The sequence below is a fragment of the Nansenia antarctica genome, assembly GCF_963989245.1.
Source record: "Nansenia antarctica genome assembly, chromosome: 6".
Classification (NCBI taxonomy): Eukaryota; Metazoa; Chordata; class Actinopteri; order Argentiniformes; family Microstomatidae; genus Nansenia; species Nansenia antarctica.
This window is the reverse complement of record NC_137676.1, coordinates 74,941,533-74,951,532: the sequence shown is the minus strand read 5'-3', so window position 1 is coordinate 74,951,532 and position 10,000 is coordinate 74,941,533. Positions and strand designations below refer to the sequence as shown.

At 49.3% G+C, this 10,000-nt stretch overlaps 1 protein-coding gene across 1 annotated transcript in view; it reads left to right on the top strand.

Annotated features, from left to right (window-relative positions):
* The window catches only part of LOC308160978 (neuroligin-4, X-linked-like), a gene marked incomplete at its 3' end in the record, with an annotated part of 16,495 nt that overhangs the window by 1,924 nt on the left and 4,571 nt on the right, over positions 1-10,000 (top strand). The window contains exons 2-5 of the mRNA XM_080534900.1: positions 5,440-5,592; positions 5,956-6,141; positions 7,166-7,358; positions 7,592-8,203. Of these exons, the coding sequence (XP_080391026.1) occupies positions 5,440-5,592; positions 5,956-6,141; positions 7,166-7,358; positions 7,592-8,203 (1,144 nt within the window). The remainder of the gene's footprint in view (positions 1-5,439; positions 5,593-5,955; positions 6,142-7,165; positions 7,359-7,591; positions 8,204-10,000) is intronic.

Genomic DNA, 10,000 nt, shown 5'->3' with positions numbered 1-10,000 from the left:
GAGAGTTCCAGAATGTTAGGTGGCAGAGAGTTCCAGAGTGTTAGGTGGCAGAGAGTTCCAGAATGTTAGGAGACAGAGAGTTCCAGAATGTTAGGAGACAGACAGAGAGTTCCAGAATGTTAGGAGACAGACAGAGAGTTCCAGAGTGTTAGGAGACAGACAGAGAGTTCCAGAATGTTAGGAGACAGACAGAGAGTTCCAGAGTGTTAGGAGACAGACAGAGAGTTCCAGAATGTTAGGAAACAGAGAGTTCCAGAATGTTAGGAAACAGAGAGTTCCAGAATGTTAGGTGGCAGAGAGTTCCAGAATGTTAGGAGACAGACAGAGAGTTCCAGAATGTTAGGAGACAGACAGAGAGTTCCAGAATGTTAGGAGACAGACAGAGAGTTCCAGAATGTTAGAAGACAGACAGAGAGTTCCAGAATGTTAGGAGACAGACAGAGAGTTCCAGAATGTTAGGAGACAGACAGAGAGTTCCAGAGTGTTAGGTGGCAGAGAGTTCCAGAGTGTTAGGTGGCAGAGAGTTCCAGAGTGTTAGGTGGCAGAGAGTTCCATAATGTTAGGTGGCAGAGAGTTCCAGAATGTTAGGAGACAGACAGAGAGTTCCATAATGTTAGGTGGCAGAGAGTTCCAGAATGTTAGGTGGCAGAGAGTTCCAGAATGTTAGGAGACAGACAGAGAGTTCCATAATGTTAGGTGGCAGAGAGTTCCATAATGTTAGGTGGCAGAGAGTTCCAGAGGCGGGGAGCAGAGCGTCTGAAGGCTCTAGATCCCATAGTAGTCAGGCGGGCAGAAGGGATGACAAGTTGGTTGGCAGAGGAGATCTGAGACTACGGGAGGGAGTGTGAGTCAGAAGGAGTTCAGAGAGGTATGAGGCTGCTAGGTTATGGAGAGCCTTAAAGGTGAGAAGGAGAATCTTAAAGTGAATACAGAATTTGATGGGGAGCCAGTGAAGTTGTTGGAGGACTGGAGTGATATGGTGCATGGAGGGAGTTCTGGTAATGATGCGTGCAGCTGAGTTCTGGACCAGTTGGAGTTTATGGAGACATTTGTGTGGGAGACCAAAGAGGATGGCATTACAGTAGTCTATACAGGAAGTGACCAGGGCAGTAGTCTATACAGGAAGTGACCAGGGCAGTAGTCTATACAGGAAGTGACCAGGGCAGTAGTCTATACAGGAAGTGACCAGGGCAGTAGTCTATACAGGAAGTGACCAGGGCAGTAGTCTATACAGGAAGTGACCAGGGCAGTAGTCTATACAGGAAGTGACCAGGACTAGAATGGCGGTGCTGGAGGGTGTAAGTGACGGACGGAGACGATTAATGTTGCGTAGGTGGAATGAATGAATGAATGAATGGTCTTTATTGTCATTGATATAGTACAGGTACCAAACAACGAAATTTGGGAGGGGGGGCTCCCCTGGTGCTAGGAAAAAAAAACTAAAAACAAGAAGGGAAAAGAGCTGGTTTACATAAATAAAGGCTATGTACACTATCCACTATACTATACAAATAAAACACTGTGCTGTACTCTATGCTATGCTATACCTATTCTATTTCCTATCTCTGAACCTTATGTACCCTAGGGTTGTCATATTGCACATAGTGTTATTGCACATTCATTTAAAGTGTCGCAGTTTGCAGGTTTGAAATGTTCACAGTTGTGTTTCAGTGTTGCACTTGATTTCAATCTAGTAGCTGCCATCAAATTGTCTAAATTGTCCAGGGCCTAGAACCTAGGTCTTTGCTGTGTTCAGGGCCTGAATGGCCCTGGGGTAGAAGCTGAGCTTCAGTCTGTTTGGAAGTATGCAGACAGACAGACAGACACACACATATATATATATATATATATATATATATATATATATATATACATAGGCAGACAGAGTGACATTGTTGATGTGAGATTTGAAGGATAATGTGCTGTCCAGGATGACACCCAGACTGTGGAGTTGTCAATGGTGATGGAGAAGCTGTGAGGTTTAGCCAAGGTGCATTTAGTGCCAACGAGGAGAACCTCTGTTTTATCACTGTTTAGTTTTAGGAAGTTGATTGAGAACCAGGATTTAATTACCAGCAAACAGTCGGAGAGGGAGGTGGGTGGGAGGGTGGAGTTTGGCTTAGTGGAGAGGTAGAGCTGGGTGTCATCTGCGTAGCAATGAAACTGAAGTCAAAATGTATTGAAGATATTGCCGTGGGGTAGGAGGTAGATTATGAATAGGAGGGGGCCCAGAACAGATCCCTGTGGAACACCGGTGGTGACGGGAGTGACTGGAACACCGGTGGTGACGGGAGTGAGCTGTGATCTAAACAGATCCCTGTGGAACACCGGTGGTGACGGGAGTGACTGGAACACCGGTGGTGACGGGAGTGAGCTGTGATCTAAACAGATCCCTGGGGAACACCGGTGGTGACGGGAGTGACTGGAACAGATCCCTGGGGAACACCGGTGGTGACGGGAGTGAGCTGTGATCTTAGATGTTTGAGCTGGACAAACTGAGTGCGGCCAGAGAGGTATGATGTAAACCAGTCGTGGGGGGGGGCCAGTGATTCCAATCAAGGCTAATCTATGTATGGTTAGAAGCCCAGAGTCGGCTGCCATTAGTAAATCTAATATAGCTTGTTATCGCCATGGGGGGGGTAAGATAAAGGAAAAAAAAGTCAGAACAGACACTTATTTTGTTTGGTGTGATAATTGTGAGTTTTTCATGTGTACTGTTTTGTAATAAATAATTGATTACAAAAAAAAGTAAATGTAATATAGCTGTCAGCTGTAATATAGCTGTCTCTGTGCTGTGAAAAGAGCGAAAACCAGACTGGAATTGCTCAAACAGATCGTTGTCGATCAAGTAGGCAAGTACCTGAGCTGCAACTGCTTTTTCAAGTGTCTTGGAGATGATGAATGGTAGATTTGAAATAGGACGGAAAAAGCTCAGAAAATTGTTACACTGAGCAACAGAATACATATGAGGAGCAAGAGTGTCTGGGGGCCGTAAGATAGTCTTCATCGTGGAAAACAGGGCTCTTGTGTTCCCGTCACCTGACCTAATTAAGTTAGCAGAGTAGGCTGATTTTGCAGTGGAGAGAGCTTCTTTGTAGTTCAGTATGTGACTGTTATACATATGTCTTATATATATACAGTATATATATATACATATCTTTGTGAACAACAAGGCCAGTTTTCACATACAGGCATTCCAGGGGGCGACCTTTGGCTTTAAACTGGCGCAGCTCTGGTGTAAACTACTCAGGTGTAAACTACTCAGGTGTACACCATGGTGCAGCCTGGGTAAAGGAAACAGAGCAGGTTTTTAACGGTGCATGGGCATTTAAAAGACTATGGAGTTCATCATTGTAAAACGAGACCAGTTGGTCAGGAGTGGATACGTGTTCTATGCTTGGGAGGTTATCAATTCCGCTACATAGAGCAGATAAGTCAATGTTCTTAATGCTACAAAATGAGATGGGACGTAACAGATTTGTTTTAGGTGATTTTAGATTGACATTGAAAGATATAAACTTGTGATCAGAAATGGTCAAATCCAAAGCAGTTGGGGGGAGTTACACACACACACACACACACACACACACACACACACACAGTTACACCGGAGCAGCAACAGATCAAGAATATGTCCTTTAGAGTGAGTAGGAAAGTCAATATGTTGTTGTAATCCGAAGCTGTCCAGGCATGATGACATTGTCCAAGTGGCAATATTATATTAGGGGAGAGGGAGCATAAAGAGGTTAGAGAATTCATTTAGGAAATCCCTATTGGGCTTGGGTGGTCGACATACAGAGGCTGGCATGGTAGGAGCTGGCCCATTGATTTGGAGGGCAATGGACTCAGATGAACTGTGGGCAGGGACAGTTAGCGAAGAGACTTTCCACTTCTCATGTACAGTATGGTGAGACCACCCCCCCTTCCAGAGGCACTGTCAACCTAATCTAATCAGTCCTAATCTAATGGTACCTGTAGCCCAGGTTGTCCATAGTAGCGCACGTGGAGATGGATGATTGCTGAATGTAGAGGAGGAAAGTTCAATGGAAACTCCTGGAGTAGAAGAGGTAGCCAGGGGGAGTAGAAGAGGTAGCCAGGAGTAGAAGAGGTAGCCAGGAGTAGAAGAGGTAGCCAGGAGTAGAAGAGGTAGCCAGGAGTAGAAGAGGTAGCCAGGGGGAGTAGAAGAGGTAGCCAGGGGGAGTAGAAGAGGTAGCCAGGGGTAGAAGAGGTAGCCAGGAGTAGAAGAGGTAGCCAGGAGTAGAAGAGGTAGCCAGGGGTAGAAGAGGTAGCCAGGAGTAGAAGAGGTAGCCAGGAGTAGAAGAGGTAGCCAGGAGTAGAAGAGGTAGCCAGGAGTAGAAGAGGTAGCCAGGGGGAGTAGAAGAGGTAGCCAGGAGTAGAAGAGGTAGCCAGGAGTAGAAGAGGTAGCCAGGAGTAGAAGAGGTAGCCAGGAGTAGAAGAGGTAGCCAGGAGTAGAAGAGGTAGCCAGGGGGAGTAGAAGAGGTAGCCAGGAGTAGAAGAGGTAGCCAGGAGTAGAAGAGGTAGCCAGGAGTAGAAGAGGTAGCCAGGAGTAGAAGAGGTAGCCAGGGGGAGTAGAAGAGGTAGCCAGGGGTAGAAGAGGTAGCCAGGGGTAGAAGAGGTAGCCAGGGGGATGTTGTACTCTGAATCTACCGACTCAGGGCTGGAACGGGCACGGCAGGCTCAAACAATGAACGGGGTGGAGATGGCTAGCGTCCTTTACTAGCCACATCTCACGGCCCTCGGTGGTCATTCACTGTGCTCTAGCACATCCAAAACACGCAGAACAGTAACCTTGACTCCGGTCACTGCAGTGGTTTTATTTAGACTAGTTCAAACTAAATTAACTGACGAATTTCTCCCTCACAAATACTCCCGAAAGGTACCGTACTTGGTACCTTTCGTACCAAAAGGTACTCCGTAGCAAACCATTAACTACTCCCGCCGTTACAGGGTTGCCAGATGGGGCGGGTTACCGCCGAATGGGCTACTGGATTTAGCGGTTATAGACTGGTTAGGCTGTAAATTGTCAATCCCTGCCGCTAGGCAGGGTTCATCGCATAGGCTAGTCTACTCATTAATAATAATAAAAAAAATATACCCTATATATTCTTATTTTTTAATATAGAAGGAATCAGAATATGTGACAATTTAATTTTAGCAAATTGTATTCAAATTGTGCTTAGAGGGAATTATTTTCACCGGACATTATGACATTATGACATTATGACATTATGACCGAAGAGGTTTAAATATGACGGACCGATTTTACAGGACAAAGACCGGTTAACGGAAACCCAGACACACACACACACATGCACACCAGAAACACACACACACACACACACACACACACACACACACACACACCAGAAACACACACACGCACACACAGGGGGTCTAACAGTGTGTGTGTGTGTGCAGACATCCATGAGGAGGGCTCTCCCAGGCCGGTCATGGTGTTCGTGCACGGAGGCTCGTACACGGAGGGCAGCGGCAACATGATGGACGGCAGCGTGCTGGCGAGCTACGGGAACGTCATCATCATCACCCTCAACTACAGGCTGGGGGTTCTGGGTAATAACCTTCATCATCATCATCATCATCATCATCACCCTCAACTACAGACTGGGGGTTCTGGGTAATAACCTTCACCATCATCATCATCATCATCTACAGACTGGGAGACCTGGGTGAGTCTTCATCATCACCTGGATGTTGACATTCAGAGTTGACATTCAGAGTACGCAGGGGTGCAAACTTGTCACCTTTTAGCCGTTTTTACCTCAAAATAGGTCAACAATTTTCATAAATGTTTTTTGTTTTCAGGCAAAAGAAAAATGTGTCACCATTTTGGGCCATCACCAGTTTAAGTAGGCAGTTTGTCATCTAACCCTGACCCTGTGTGTGTGTGTGTGTGTGTGTGTGTGTGTGTGACAGGGTTCTTCAGCACAGGCGACCAGGCAGCGAAGGGGAACTACGGGCTGCTGGACCAGATCGCGGCGCTGCGCTGGGTGAAGGAGAACATCTCCGCCTTCAACGGGGATCCGGACCGCGTCACGGTGTTCGGCTCCGGGGCCGGGGCCTCCTGCGTCAGCCTGCTCACCCTGTCTCACTACTCTGAGGGTAAGACACCTGTCTCACTGCTCAGGACACCTGTCTCACTACTCTGAGGGTTAGACACACCTGTCTCACTGCTCTGAGGGTAAGACACACCTGTCTAACTGCTCTGAGGGTAAGACACCTGTCTCACTGCTCTGAGGGTAAGACACCTGTCTCACTACTCTGAGGGTAAGACACACCTGTCTCACTGCTCTGAGGGTAAGACACACCTGTCTCACTGCTCTGAGGGTAAGACACACCTGTCTCACTGCTCTGAGGGTAAGACACACCTGTCTCACTACTCTGAGGGTAAGACACACCTGTCTCACTGCTCTGAGGGTAAGACACACCTGTCTCACTACTCTGAGGGTAAGACACACCTGTCTCACTACTCTGAGGGTAAGACACACCTGTCTCACTGCTCTGAGGGTAAGACACACCTGTCTCACTACTCTGAGGGTAAGACACACCTGTCTCACTACTCTGAGGGTTAGACACACCTGTCTCACTGCTCAGGACACCTGTCTCACTACTCTGAGGGTTAGACACACCTGTCTCACTGCTCTGAGGGTAAGACACACCTGTCTAACTGCTCTGAGGGTAAGACACCTGTCTCACTACTCTGAGGGTAAGACACACCTGTCTCACTGCTCTGAGGGTTAGACACACCTGTCTCACTGCTCAGGACACCTGTCTCACTGCTCTGAGGGTTAGACACACCTGTCTAACTGCTCAGGACACCTGTCTCACTACTCTGAGGGTAAGACACACCTGTCTCACTACTCTGAGGGTAAGACACACGAGACCTAGCGTGACCTAGCGAGATCTAGCGTGACCTAGCGTGACCTAGCGAGACCTAGCGTTCACCTAGCCGAGACCTAGCGAGACCTAGCGAGACCTAGCGTGACCTAGCGAGACCTAGCGAGACCTAGCGTGGCCTAGCGAGACCTAGCGAGACCTAGCGTGGCCTAGCGAGACCTAGCCAGGCCGCCAATGCCAGTCTATGTTCTATGTACTATAGCGCTGTGCTCTATGTTCTGTGTTCCAGACCTGTTTCACAGAGCGATCATCCAGAGCGGCAGTGCGCTGAGCAGCTGGGCGGTGAACTACGAGCCCAGAGCGTACGCCCAGGCCCTGGGGGAGCGGCTGGGCTGCGGGGGGGGCGACAGCCTGGCGCTGGTGGCCTGTCTGCAGCAGAAAGACCCCCAGGACCTGGTCCACCACGGCCTGGCCCCACCCAGGTACTCCCGCTGGGCTAGGCTATAGACCTGTCCTGTGTTCTAGAGTGGTGATCTATGTTCTGTGTTCTAGACTTATTCTGTACCTGGACCTATACCTACGTTTTTGTGTTCTGTGTTCTATGTTCTGTGTTCTATGTTCTGTGTTCTGTGTTCTGTGTTCTGTGTTCTATGTTCTGTGTTCTATGTTCTGTGTTCTATGTTCTATGTTCTATGTTCTGTGTTCTGTGTTCTAGGTACCACTCCGCCTGGGCTCCGGTAATAGATGGCGACGTTGTCCCTGACGACCCCCAGATCCTCATGGAGCAGGGCGAGTTCCTCAACTACGACATCATGCTGGGCGTGAACCAGGGGGAGGGGCTTGGCTTCGTGGACGGCCTGGTGGACAGCGAGGAGGGCGTGTCCTCGGAGGACTTCGACCTGGCGGTGTCGGACTTCGTGGACAGCCTGTACGGCTACCCGCCGGGCCGCGACGCACTGCGGGAGAGCATCAGGTTCATGTACACCGACTGGGCCGACCGCCAGAACCCCGAGACCCGCAGGAAGACGCTGGTGGCTCTGTTCACCGACCACCAGTGGGTGGCGCCGGCCGTGGCCACCGCAGACCTGCACGCCCAGTACGGCTCGCCCACCTACTTCTACTCCTTCTACCACCGCTGCCAGAGCCAGGACACGCCCGTCTGGGCTGACTCCGCCCACGGGGACGAGGTGGCCTACGTGTTCGGCCTGCCGCTGGTGGGGGAGGGAGGGGGCGGAGCCAGGGACCTCTTCAACTGTAACTTCTCTAAGAACGACGTGATGCTCAGCGCCGTGGTGATGACCTACTGGACCAACTTCGCCAAGACTGGGTGAGTCTGACCCTAAGCCTAGCAACAAGACTGGGTCAGTCTGACCCTAACCCTAGCAACAAGACTGGGTCAGTCTGACCCTAACCCTAGCAACAAGACTGGGTGAGTCTGACCCTAACCCTAGCAACAAGACTGGGTCAGTCTGACCCTAACCCTAGCAACAAGACTGGGTCAGTCTGACCCTAAGCCTAGCAACAAGACTGGGTCAGTCTGACCCTAACCCTAGCAACAAGACTGGGTCAGTCTGACCCTAACCCTAGCAACAAGACTGGGTCAGTCTGACCCTAACCCTAGCAACAAGACTGGGTGAGTCTGACCCTAACCCTAGCAACAAGACTGGGTCAGTCTGACCCTAACCCTAGCAACAAGACTGGGTGAGTCTGACCCTAAGCCTAGCAACAAGACTGGGTGAGTCTGACCCTAACCCTAGCAACAAGACTGTAACCCTAGCAACAAGACTGGGTCAGTCTGACCCTAACCCTAGCAACAAGACTGGGTCAGTCTGACCCTAAGCCTAGCAACAAGACTGTAACCCTAGCAACAAGACTGGGTGAGTCTGACCCTAAGCCTAGCAACAAGACTGGGTGAGTCTGACCCTAAGCCTAGCAACAAGACTGTAACCCTAGCAACAAGACTGGGTGAGTCTGACCCTAACCCTAGCAACAAGACTGTAACCCTAGCAACAAGACTGGGTCAGTCTGACCCTAACCCTAGCAACAAGACTGGTTCAGTCTGACCCTAGCAACAAGACTGGGTCAGTCTGACCCTAACCCTAGCAACAAGACTGGGTCAGTCTGACCCTAACCCTACCAACAAGACTGTAACCCTAGCAACAAGACTGGGTGAGTCTAACCCTAGCAACAAGACTGTAACCCTAGCAACAAGACTGGGTGAATCTGACCCTAACCCTAGCAACAAGACTGGGTCAGTCTGACCCTAGCAACAAGACTGGGTGAGTCTGACCCTAACCCTAGCAACAAGACTGTAACCCTAGCAACAAGACTGGGTCAGTCTGACCCTAACCCTAGCAACAAGACTGGGTGAGTCTGACCCTAAGCCTAGCAACAAGACTGGGTGAGTCTGAATGAATGAATGAATGAATGAATGAATGGTCTTTATTGTTATTATTATTGATATATATAGTACAGGTACCATACAACGACATTTAGGAGGGGGGGCTCCCCTGGTGCTAGGAAAAAAATACTAAAAACAAGAAGGGAAAAAGAGCTGGTTTACATAAATAAAGGCTATATACACTATCCACTATAATATACTATACAAATAAAACACTGTGCTGTACTCTATGCTATGCTATAAATATCCTAACATTTCCTATCTCTGAACCTTATGTACCCGAGGGTTGTCATATTGCACATAGTATTATTGCACATTCATTTAAAGTGTCGCAGTTTGCAGGTTTGAAATGTTCACAGTTGTGTTTCAGTATTGCACTTGATTACAATCTAGTAGCTGCCATCAAATTGTCTAGATTGTCCAGGGCCTAGAACCTAGGTCTTTGCTGTGTTCAGGGCCTGAATGGCCCTAGGGTAGAAGCTGAGCTTCAGTCTATTTGTCCTTGCGGACATGGTCCTGAACCGCCTGCCCGAGGGCAGCCGAACAAAGTGTTCGTTCCCAGGGTGGGATGGGTCTCTGGAGATCTTGGAGGCCTTCCTGAGGCAGCGTGTGTTGTACAGCTCTTCCAGAGAGGGGAGGGGGGCGCCGATGATCTTCTGGGCCGATCTCACGACTCTCTGTAGCGCTTTCCTCTCTGCGGCTGTGCAGCTGGAGAACCACACG